Source organism: Pelophylax lessonae (assembly GCF_965119305.1).
Source record: "Pelophylax lessonae genome assembly, chromosome: 9".
Taxonomy (NCBI): domain Eukaryota; kingdom Metazoa; phylum Chordata; class Amphibia; order Anura; family Ranidae; genus Pelophylax; species Pelophylax lessonae.
The window spans coordinates 83,946,420-83,959,361 of NC_138776.1; the positions used below are offsets into that span (position 1 = coordinate 83,946,420).

At 42.9% G+C, this 12,942-nt stretch overlaps 1 protein-coding gene across 3 annotated transcripts in view; it reads left to right on the plus strand.

The window, feature by feature from the left end:
• MYOF (myoferlin) overlaps window positions 1-12,942 on the plus strand; it is a 291,688-nt gene that overhangs the window by 181,721 nt on the left and 97,025 nt on the right. For all 3 annotated transcript variants that reach the window (XM_082267590.1, XM_082267588.1, XM_082267589.1), the window contains 4 exons: window positions 1,807-1,913; window positions 4,580-4,772; window positions 11,317-11,472; window positions 11,730-11,861. In XM_082267590.1, coding sequence (XP_082123716.1) covers window positions 1,807-1,913; window positions 4,580-4,772; window positions 11,317-11,472; window positions 11,730-11,861 — 588 coding nt within the window. The remainder of the gene's footprint in view (window positions 1-1,806; window positions 1,914-4,579; window positions 4,773-11,316; window positions 11,473-11,729; window positions 11,862-12,942) is intronic.

Consider the following 12,942-nt stretch of genomic DNA (forward strand, 5'->3'; position numbering starts at 1 on the left):
CCTCAAGCCGGCCTGGCCGACTTGGACATGTTAGTCGTAGACGTTCCGTGGGAACTTCGTCTCAGGGAGTCTCTGTGGTCTCAAGGACCAATTTACCATCATGCTTTACAGTCGCTGGGTTTAATGGCCTGGCCATTGAGACCCAAGTACTGAAGGACAGAGGTTTGTCTACTTCAGTCATTCCTACCCTTATTAAAGCAAGGAAAGCGACTTCCAGCAAAGTCTATTATCACACATGGAAGACTTATATTGCGTGGTGCGAATCTTTAGGATTTCCTCCACGTACCTATTCGGTGACTCGAATATTGGCCTTTTTGCAACAAGGGGTTGAGCAGAAGCTAGCCTTGAGCACCATCAAGGGTCAAGTTTCAGCATTAGCAATCTTCTTTCAGAAACCTTTAGCTACCAAGTCCTTGGTGCGGAATTTCATCCAGGGGGTGCGGCACCTGGCTCCTCCAGTCCGCGCGCCCTTACCGCCCTGGGATCTTAATTTGGTTTTGTCGGTTCTACAGAAACCTCCCTTTGAAAACATCAGGGAGATTCCCTTGCTTACTTTATCCCAGAAGGTGGCCTTCTTGGTGGCTATTACTTCTGCTCGCAGGGTGTCAGAACTGGCTGCATTATCATGCCAGTCCCCATACCTAGTGATTCATAGGGATAAGGTAGTACTTCATCCTAAGCCATCTTTTCTTCCTAAGGTGGTTTCAGATTTTCATCTGAATGAAGATATTGTACTACCTTCCTTGTGTCCTCAGCCCAAGCATCATCGGGAACATGCGTTGCATTCCTTAGATGTGGTTCGGGCAATCAGGGTATACCTGAAAGCTACGGAATCTTTCCGTAAGACGGATTCACTTTTTGTGATCACGGATGGCCCCAGAAAGGGTTTGCCTGCATCTGCCGCGACCATTGCCAAATGGATTAGACAAACGGTGGTACAGGCTTATTCTATTAAGGGTCAGAGTCCTCCGTTCCCTGTTAGGGCGCACTCCACTCGAGCGCTCAGTACTTCCTGGGCCTTTCGCCATCAGGCGTCAGTGGTCCAGGTATGTAAGGGGGCCACCTGGTCGTCGGTACATACCTTTACAAAATTCTTTAAAATTGATGTGACGGCATCGGCGGATGCCTCATTTGGCCGCAAGGTTTTGCAGGCCGCAATTTGAGGAGACCGGTGGTCTACCTCGAGGGTTTTTTTCTGTTTAAAAAAAAAAAAAAAAAAGAAAATTTTTCTCTTTTTTGTTGAGTCTCATCATTAAGGATGAGCATTGTAAACTTCTAGTTGGCACCGGTTGGGCCTTCTAGATTGGGATTTGATTTCATTTTCCCACCCCTCAGTTGTGATACTGCTCTGGGACGTCCCGAAGGTGGTGTATCACCGAGGACTACGTCTGTCAATGAGCGCTAGAGAAAAATGGATTTTTGTAAAATCTTACCGTAAAATCCTTTTCTCTTAGCTCATTGACAGACGTAGTCCCCGCCCCTCTGTTTTTTGAGTTGGGTTAAAATCTCTAAAGACTGCTTTTTCACATAACTGATTTGCTGAGGCAGAGAGAGAGAGGATATACCCTCTGGGACTGCCCCTAGGGTGTGGCCAGAGCTTTTTAATTTCCTGTCTAGTCCTGCTCCTGTGGAGGCAACATAACCCGAAGGTGGTGTATCACCGAGGACTACGTCTGTCAATGAGCTAAGAGAAAAGGATTTTACGGTAAGATTTTACAAAAATCCATTTTTAACCTTTTTATATGCATTACGACCTGGTGTCTTAGAACTTTTTCATTTAAAATATTTTAAAATTCGTGTTTGCAGCAATCCAACATTGCCACCTTGAAATCGGCAATCCAGGGCAAGATTCCCGAGGCTCGGCTGGCAGAGATATGGCTAAGATTAATTGATCAGCTGATACAGGACATTATGTATGTACCTTTTTATTACCATTTTAGAATGTGAAAATATCTTGTTTAGTCATGCCTGGTGCATACACAGTATGAATGTTCTATATGTATCTGTACACAGGGCCGCTGTTAGGCTGCATGGGCCCCGTGATTTCTGCCTGACAAGGCCACCCCCCCCCCCCCCCACCCAACTTCCCCTGAAAAAATTTTTATTCCTAAAAATACACGAAAATCATTAGCGGACACAAACACAACTTACAGATTTCCAGCAAAATCTAAAACCTAATGTATTGAGTCAATAAATAAAGCTCTGTGTATGAATTACATATTTACCGCCCCTTTCCTCCACTCTCCATCCTGAAACATCCCTCTTCATGCCCGCAGCAGCCTGGAGAGAGAGGAGGTAATGGGGGGGACCAGTGGGGCACACAGAGAGGCCTGGGCAGCAGAAGGAAGGAACGAGAACCTGGACAGGAGGGGGGTGATCGATGCTGCAGGGACAGCATTCACAGGAACCAATCCTCTGTAGTCCGTGCCCCCCCTGCAGCAGCTGAAAGCCAGCCAAGGAGAGGCAAGCAAGGTACAGCAAAATGGATGGTAGACATGTTTCACATGACTCACAGTATGCTTGTTCAATACCTTGGTGAACAAGCACGCTGTGAATCCTGTGAAACATGTCTACCATCCATTTTGCTGTACCTTGCGTCCTTGTTCAATAAACCCTTTCATCATGAGCCATCGCTTGATGTGCGGCCATTTCTCTTGTATCCTGTTTGCGGTGGCGATCCGAGGTCCTGCACCCATGGCTGGCTGTGAAGTTCCAACTGCTTGAGCAGTGTACATTCATTTCTTTGCTGAAGTGGGGAACTACAGGAGACCAGTTCCAGTAAAAGCCACGCCGATCGCTCCCCTCCTGTTTAGGTTCCCCTTCTTTCTGCCTGTCAGTGCAGGAGGATTAGTAGTACCCACCTTCTCAGTGGCCCTGTCTCTACACCAAGATAATGTAAGTAGTTCTAATATAACACTGCCTATAGTGTCTAAAGTAGTGGTGAGGATTAAAACCCCTGTCAGGTTTTAGATAGGGAATAGATAAATGGCACAGGACCCCTAAAACTTTATTACCACCAAGTAGTGTAGAGATCTTGTCGACACTACAATGGTGGCTTCTGAACAGCAAAGGGTTGCTATGGTCACCTTGAGCTGTAACTGCAAAGAATGAATTTAGAATTGAAGTTCCATACTGTGATAGTCTAGTCTAGATAAATTCTATTCCTGTGTAAATTCGGATGAAAACTGTTCACGCACTTTTTTTTACACACATTTTTTTATTTGCATTATTTAATAAAGGTTATGTTTTAGACCGCTTGCCTATGGTGCAGTGGGTCACGCACCCTCATGTATAAATAATATTTGCCAGATTTGGGTCCTAGAAATAAGGCATTGTTAGTGAACACAAAGCCTCTGTGTTTCAGGGGCTAAAATTGCCCCCTTTTCAGGGCTGAAAAATGACATAAAATGTATTCATGAATGTAACCTGTAATATGATTTTCATAATCTGAAATGGGAAAGTAAAGTAAGCAATTAAGAGTATATGATGAAATAATAAAACCTATGTACTACTGGGAAGTTTGGACTCCTTATTTCTTTTACGAAGATTATTTCTTTTACAAAGATCAGACCTATCTTCTCAACCGTGACTTCCTCTTGTAGCAAGCATCTGGGTTCCTTAACCTGGTACATGGCTTTGTCCAAGAGGGAGAATATTTATTTTACTTAATTTGATTTGTCCCCTCTGTCCTCTGCATTCCATGTCCCATTCTCCTTCCCCCACCTCTCCCCCTGTTTTTTTTTTTTTTTTTTTTTTTCATTTTCGTTATCTTTTTTTTCTCCCTATAAACTCCCTTTGTTTTAGTCTTTTCTGTAATATACCTTCTGTATGATCTATAATACCAAAATTATCTCAGAATTTCGACTTTTATTGCTGAATTTTCCCGGCTCCTGGTCATTATTAGTGCCCTTTATAAGGGCTTTATTACTTTATATGTATATGCTGCATTATTTGTTACGTTTTATAATACCAGGTCTTATGGAGCAGTTTTGTATCATTTCCTTTCTGCTCTACCTTACATAGTTGAATTCCTTGAACAATAAATAATTTATAAAAAAATAAACGTTGACACTGTACTCTCCCTTTCCACCCCCCCCCCCCCCTCCTGCATTCGTAGAAACTTTACTATAGTCTCTTACAGTGAATAGAGGAGGTGGACCTTTCATTCATCCACCATTCTCAATTCATAGAGCACTTTTTATTGATGAAAGCTATAGTACAGATATGAATGAATAGGGGGGGGGGTGAGAGAGAGTGGGCATAGTCAGCAAACTTAGAGTGCCTATGACAAGTGCGGTAGCTGTATTAATCCCTGGGGCACTGAAAGATTACTGATGTTGGGGTATGAGGGGCAGATGAGTGAAGATTTTAAGGAGCATGGCAGCCACCAGCACAAGGGACACTTCTCAATAAATGAATGCAAGTATCATCCCTTGTGCTGATTAAAAAAAAAGTAATTAAAAAAAATAAGGCTTTAATGTTATACTTAATACTATACTGTAGGTTTGCACATTTTCATTTTATTTAGCTGTTCATTGTAAGAGCTTATACAGGATTTCTCTGATTGTCCATTGTTTAGGAAGCCTCTTCCCTCTCTGGAAGGAAAATCCAATGTCACAATGCTGGATATTCAGCTAAATAAGCTCAGACAGACGTCTCTAAAGTTGATTGGGGAGGCCGCAGTCAAGATGAGAGAAGAAGCCACGGATGTAAAGGCAACATTGCCAGAGATTGAAGACTGGCTGGAAAGGCTGCATCAAATATCAGAGGAGGTCTGTATGCTATGTTCAATCCTATTTTGTTTTGTATCTAAACAAACCTCTTCTAAGTGACCTGATTAAAGAGCGTGGCACCATTTTTGGTACTAGATTTTACCTATCTGAGTTATAAGCATTTTCCGGAAATGTAATTGGTCACCAAAAACATATTGCATCCAGTTTTGGATAGTTTTATACTAGTTTTAGGCTCTTTTGCTTATAATTACTTCTGACAAACCCACCTCCTCTAAGTACACTTGTGACATAATGTTGGATGCTGCTTTAACAGATTATGGCATAAAATATCGACAGTTCTTTAAATAGACCAAGGCAGACAAAAAGTGACCTTTGAGGAGAGATTTGAAACTTTCACCCTGTGATGTAGTGCAATGTGATGTATAGTTGTAAAGGTTACGGAGAATGTGATATTTATCTTTTGAGAGTCACAATTATGTGCCTTAATTTGGCCATAGATGATAAAGAATGGCAGGAAGTGGATTTGTAGTGTGACCTTCACTTAACAAGGGTGTTCCGATTAGAAAAGCATTCTGAAAGAGCATGACTTAGAATGTCAATTTAAAAATATGCATCACAATAGCCAATGAGGTATTACAACTCCTAGGGGACCCTCATTGGCTATTGTTGTTCATATTTTTAAAATGACATTCTAAATTTTTTTAGACATGCCTTATGCACATCTACTCCTGAAGAAGTGAGCGGTAGCTCACGAAACGTGTCGAGTTTTAAAGATGCTTCTAAATCCCTATGTATCAATACGATTTGCAATTTTCAAGCATGTATATTATCATGTAGTTACTACTTATCGGTTTGGCATATTTTATATGTACTCTATGTATGAGGATTATTTTCTTTACTTTTAAATAAATTTGAAAAAATATGTTTACTCCATATCAAGTGGCCACCCATGTTCACCTCCTTTAACCACTTGCCTACAGTGCACTTTCACCCCCTTCCTACCCAGACCGATTTTCAGCTTTCAGCGCTCTCACACTTTGAATGACAATTACTCAGTCAGCAACACTGTACCCATAAAAAATTTGTCCTTTTTTTCACACAAATATAGCTTTCTTTTGATGGTATTTAATCACTACTGGGTTTTTTATTTTTTGTGCTATAAATAAAAAAAGACTGAAAATATTGTGAAAAAAACGCATTTTTCTGTCATAAAATTTTGCAAATTAGTAATTTTTTTTCACAAATTTTGGCCAAAATTTATACTGCTACTTATCTTTGGTAAAAATAACCCAAATAAGTGTATATTATTTGGTCTTTGTGAAAGTTATAGAGTCCACAAGTTATGGCGCTAATCATTAAAAATTTATCACACTTGATCACACCTGATGTACTGAAGGCCTATCTCATTTCTTGAGACAGGAAAGTACAAATACCCCCCAAATGACCCCTTTTTGGAAAGTAGACATTCCAAGGTATTTAATAAGGGGCATGGTGAGTTTTTTTTGAATTTGTAATTTTTTCCCACAATTCTTTGCAAAATGAAGATTTTTTTTATTTATTTTTACAAATTGACGTATTACAGGTTATTTCTCTCACACAGCATACGTATACTTGCAATTACACCCCAAAACACATTCTACTACTCCTCCTGAGTATGGCGATACCACATGTGTGAGACTTTTTCACAGCCTGGCCACATACAGAGGCCTAACATCCAAGTAGCACCATCCGGCATTCTAGGAGCATAAATTACACATATAATTTCCTGACAACCTATCGCACTTTTGAAGGCCCTGGAGCACCAGGACAATGGAAACCCCCATAAAATGACCCCATTTTGGAAAGCAAACACCCCAACGTATAATTTTTGAATCATAATGAGTCTTTTGAATATGTCATTTTTTTTTTTCCACAAGTTTTTGGAAAATGTGGAGAGAAAATGAAAACGCATTTTTTTACACAAAGCTGTCCATTTATGCAATATTTCTAACACATAGCATGTACATAGCAAAAATTGCACCCCAAAATACATTCTGCTATTCCTCCTGAGTATGGCGATACCACATGTGTAACACTTTTACACAGCCTAGCCAAATACAGTGGCCTAACATCCAAGTAGCACTTTACACAAAGTTGTCCATTTATCCACTTTAAGACTGGGCCTATTTTTGACACTTGGTGTTTACAAGCTAAAATCATTTTTTTTTTGCTAGAAAACTACTTAGAACCCCCAAACATTATATATATTTTTTTAGCAGAGACCATAGAGAATAAAATGGGGATCGTTGCAATATTTTTTATCACAGCATATTTGCGCAACAGTCTTCCAAATGCAATATTTAAAAAAAAAAAATCAATAGGAAAACAGTAAATTTAGCCCAATTTTTTTCCATAATGTGAAAGACATGTGTTACGCCGAGTAATTAGATACCCAACATGTCATGCTTCAAAATTGCTCACGCTCACAGAATGGCGTCAAACATTGGTACTTAAAAATCCCCATAGGCAACATTTTAAAAATTTCTACAGGTTACCAGCTTAGAGTTACAGAGGAGGTCTAGGGCTCAAATTATTGCTCTCGCTCTAACAATCGTGGAACGATCACGTGTATGGTTTGAACACCGTTTACATATGGGGGCGGGATTTGCGTATGCGTTCGCTTCTGCGTGCAAGCTAACGGGGACAGGGCGCTTTAATTTTTTTTTCCTATTTATTTTATTTATTATTTTTATTTTTACATAGTTTTTAAAAAAAAATGTTTTGATCATTTTTATTCCTATTACAAGGAATGTAAACATCCCTTGTGATCGAAATAGGCATGACAGGTCCTCTTTATTGTGAGATCTGGGGTCAAAAAGACCTCACACCTCACAACTACACTAAAAAAGAAAAAAAAAATTGTGTAAAAAGAAAAAAAAAAAGCGTCCCTTTAAACCGGTTGCTAGGCAACAACTTTTGACGTAGCTCCGGTCCTCCAAGACCATAGAGTCGAGTAAGGCCCATCTTGCCCTCACTCGACTTCCTGTCTCTGAGGATCCGGGACCGGATAGTTTTCCCCGCTACCGGCGGGTCCGGTAAGCTGGGAAAACGTCTGGGACGTGGCGGGAGGGGGGGGGGCACCTCTTCCCCTGCACCGTAAGGGTAATTCCGCGGTGAATCCACCACTGGGACCACCCTTATCTGAAAGCCAACCGCCCGCCGTTTAAAAAAATACCGGGGTTATGGCAGCTATCTGCTGCCATAACCCCAGTATTTAGCTTTTAATGACCGACGTATATAGTCGTTAGGCGGTCGGTAAGTGGTTGCATGTATATAGCAAAAAATTGCACCCCAAAATACATTCTATAAGTGAAAGTGTACAGGAATAGTCAGTCCATCCACGATACGCTACTATTAGCGATTTCAAATTTCCGAATCGGATTTGGATATGGATTCGCATACTGATGAGAGCTCCCCGGTGCTCTCATTCATGGAGAGGACCTGAAGGGCCTCCTCGCTGCTGTACATCCTTTTTGACATGCTGGCTGTGATGGGCTGTGTGATGGTTGACTGCGGATGATCACTGATGGGTGGCAGATGACGGTCACTGATGGGGTGGCAGATGACGGTCACTGATGGGGTGACAGATGACGATGACTGATGGGATGACGATGACTGATGGGATGACAGGTGACGATGACTGATGGGGTGACAGGTGACGATGACTGATGGGGTGACAGGTGACGATGACTGATGGGGTGACAGGTGACGATGACTGATGGGGTGACAGGTGACGATGACTGATGGGGTGACAGGTGACAATGACTGATGGGGTGACAGGTGACGATGACTGATGGGGTGACAGGTGACGATGACTGATGGGGTGACAGGGGACGATGACTGTTGGGGTGACAGGGGACGATGACTGTTGGGGTGACAGGGGACGATGACTGTTGGGGTGACAGGGGACGATGACTGATGAGGTGACAGGGGACGATGACTGATGGGGTGACAGGGGACGATGACTGATGGGGTGACAGGTGACGATGACTGATGGGGTGACAGGTGACGGTGATTGATGGGGTGACAGGTGACGGGCGATTGTCACCGATGGATGACGGGCGATGATGCACGGCGGTACTGATGGCAGTATCTGGTGACAGGTGCACTATAGGCTACGTTTACATGTGAGCGTAGCGATCGCGGGCAGAATCCCCGCGATTCTGCCTGCGATCCGGAAATCATTGCAAATCCTGGGACGCCTGTGTGTTGCCCGTGATTTGCAGTAGCACCTCAAACGCTGTGAGATGTTGCCGCGATTTGAGCTCTTGTACTTTTTTTGGGCGTCATGTGTTGTTTGCGTGATGTTACCGCGATTCGGCAGGCGGAAATCGCGGCAACATCGCACAGCGTTTGGGGTTCTATTGCAAATCACGGGCAACGCACAGGCTTCCCGCTATTTGCAATGATTTCCGAATCGCGGGCAGAATCACCGCTCACATGTGAACATAGCCTTATGGGTGGCAATTTCTGGGCACTGATGAGGTGACTGTTGGGTGACAGCTGCAATTGGGGGGGTTGAGGACTGTGTGGGGACCTTTTTTTATTTTTGTGCTTTTACTTTGACAGGTGTACAGAGCAGTAACTCACTGTTTCTGGCTCTGCTCTCCTCACACTGGAACCATGCCCATTGGCTGTTTACCCCCTGCCGGTGATGCGCTGTGTCCCGGGGACACGCCACCACCGACAATGCAGGGCGGCGCGTACACGACCGTGCGCCTGCCCTGCCTTAATGGGCGGACGTCATTTGACACCCGCCCAGAACAATGGCCGCACCGTCCCGCCGTCATTTGACGGTGGGCAGGCGGCAAGTGGTTAAAGTCCCAGGCCTAAATTCTGTCTTGCTGTATGTTTATAGGGATCAAGGTGCTTCACTGGCTTCATTTTTAATTGTTGCATTCTGAAAGAGCATTGGAGGGGGGAGATGAACATATGCAGTCCTGGTGTTTAGCACTAATGTATACAATATACACTGCTCAAAAAAATTAAACCAATACTGTACTTTGAAAACACATCAGATCTTAATCGGGAGAATATCATACTGATATATATCTATACTGATATGGACTGGGTAATGTGTTGGGAATTAAAGGATGCCACATCGTTTGATTGAATTCGGCCCTCTGTAGGTTAATCATTTTCATTTCTAAGACACCCCGAAAATCAAAGTGAAAAAAGTATGCTGGAGGCTAGTCCATTTTGCTGAAATTTCATTGCAGCAACTCAAAATTGTACTCGGTAGTTTGTATGGCCCCCACGTGCTTGTATGCATGCTTGACATTGTCAGGGCATACTCCTAATGAGACGAAGGATGGTGTCCTGGGGTTTTTTCTCCCAGATCTGGGCCAGGGCACAACTGAGCTCCTGAATATACTGAGGTGCAACCTGACGGCGTCCGATGGACCAAAACACAATGTCCCAGAAGTGTTCTATGGGATTTAGGTCAGGCGAGCATGGAGGTCATTCAATTGTATCAATTTGTTTATCCTCTAGGAACTGGCTGCATGTTCTTGCCACATTAAGGCTGGTCATTGTTGTGCACAAGAAGGAACTCAGGACCCACTGCACCAGCGTAGAGTCTGACAGTCGGTCCGAGGATTTCATCCTGATACATAATAGCCGTCAGGATGCCATTGTTTAGCCTGTAGAGGTCTGTGCAACCCTCCATGGAAATGCCTCCCCAGATCATCAGTGACCCACCACCAAAACTGGTCATGCTAAGCGATGTTACAGGCAGGATAATGTTCTCCACGGCTTCTCCAAACCCTTTCACATCGGTCACATGTGCTCAGGTTGAACCTGCTCTCATCTGTGAAAAGCACAGGGTGCCAGTGGCAGACCTGCCAATTTGGTGTTCAATGGCAAATGGCAATCAAGCTCCATGGTGCTGGGCAGTGAGCACATGTTCCACTAGAGGATGTCCGGCCCTCAGGTTACCCTTATGAAGTCTGTTTCCGATTGTTTGGTCAGAGACATTCACACCAGTGGCCAGCTGGAGGTATTTTGTAGGGCTCTGGCAGTGCTCACCCTTTCCCTCCTTGCACAAAGGAGTATATACTGGTCCTGCTGTTGGGTTAAGGACCTTCTATGGCCCTGTCCAGCTCTCCTAGTGTAACTGCTTGTCTCCTGAAATCTCCTCTATGCTCTTGAGACTGTGCTGGGAGACACAGCAAACCTTCTGGCAATGGCACATATTGATGTGCCATACTGGAGAAGTTGGACTACCTGTGCAACATCTATAGGGTCCAGATATCTGTCAGTGGCCTTAACCTGTAAAACCATTCTGTTTGGGAGGTTGATTGTTGTTGCCCATCTAGTGCACCTGTTTTCATTAACACCAAAGCAGCTGAAACCAATTAACAACCCCCCTCTGCTACTTAACTGACCAGATCAATGTCCCAGGAGTTTTCTTGACTTGATGCTATACTCTAAAGTGTTCTTTGAATTTTTTTTGAGCAGTGTACAATCTTCTATAATAAAACACAGGTGTACTTTTAATTCTGTCACCATCTTTTATCTGAACTTGTCTGTTAATTTCTTTCAGCCACAAAACAGTATGCCTGATGTAATCATCTGGATGATCAGAGCAGAGAAGCGATTGGCTTGTGCGCGCATCCCGGCCCACCAGGTCCTCTTCTCCACCACAAGTGAGGATGCCTGTGGAAAATATTGCGGAAAGACCCAAACCATCTTTCTACAGGTAGAAACCAATCAAATAGCTCTGTATATTAGTCAATTTATGAAAATTATAAGTGAGAAGAAGGAAACGTGACCTTCCTCAACCTTCTCAACCTAACAAAGTAGTAGACGTTGAAATTATGTGCATTATTCATGTGTTCCCTGTTCCAAAACCTTTACTGCATCCCAGATAGGCCTGCACTTTCTAGAAGTTCAAAAATGCCTAGCTGAGTGTCCTTTGTTGTAACATTTATCTACATTTTCTGAAATTGACTCTAGTACCCAATGGATAAGAACAATGGCGTGAAGATTCCTTGCCAGCTAAGAGTCAACTTTTGGTTGGGACTGTCCACAGTGGAGAAGAAATTTAACAGCTACTCCGAGGGAACTTTCAGTGTGTATGCAGAGCTGGTGAGATGGATACATCTTCCTTATAATTTTATTTCCTATTTCATTTGTGAGTAAGGCTAAATGTGGAGTTTGTTTGGCTGCATCACCCAGTGCCTTTACTCCCCTGCTGTAAAGGAAGGGTGTTCTTCGCTGCTCCTTCTGCTTTCTCCAAAAAAGAGCTTGGATGTTAATCAATTTCCCCCAAACTTCACACAATGGAAGACTCTATGCCAACATATTCAAAAAAAGTTTAGGTCATTTGGTAAATCATACGAAGTTATTTACATTTAGCCATTTTTTTTACAATCCTAAAACATGTGACTTAAAGTAACGAGCTTAAAGGAGTTGTAAAATCAGAAGGTTTTTATCTTAGAAGGCTTTTTATCTTAATGCAAAAAATGCACTGCATGCAGCAACACTTACCTGAGGTCCCTCCCTATCCAGTGATGTCCATGAGTGTCTTAGCTGACCGATTTTCCTTCCTGATTGGCTGAGACAAAGCAGCGGCACCATTGACTCCCGCTACTCCTGCTGCTGTCAATCAGTCAGCTAGCTAATCAAGGAAGAAAGGGGTGGGGCCGGGTCGGGGGTCTGTGTGTCTGAATGGACACATGGAGCTGTGACTCAGCTCGGAAGACTCCATAGCAATTTGCTTTCTGTGGGGGCACTGAACAGGAGGGAGGGGCCAGGATCACAGAAGAGAAGGATCAAGGCTGTTCTGTGCAAATATACAGCAACAAAGCAGGTAAGTATAACCTGTTTATTTTTATAGGGGAAAAAATGACTTTACAATCCCTTTAGTATACCATAATGTGCCTTAAACTCAATCAATTTCTTTGAAACTTTGCCTTGTGGTAAACCAAAATCTGTGAAACATCTAGGATAGGTTTTCGGATGTTGAGAGCTTAGGTTTTGCAAACTAGGGATATTAAGCTTGTTTTTTGGGGAGCTAACGTGTCTTAACTTGCTAAAAAGGACTTGTATTTTAACCAATTTCTCCATAACCTCACACAATAGCAGACTCTAAGCCAACATATTCTGAAAATGTCAGATCATTTGGTAAATTGTGCCAAAAGTTATTTACATTTAATAATTTTTTACA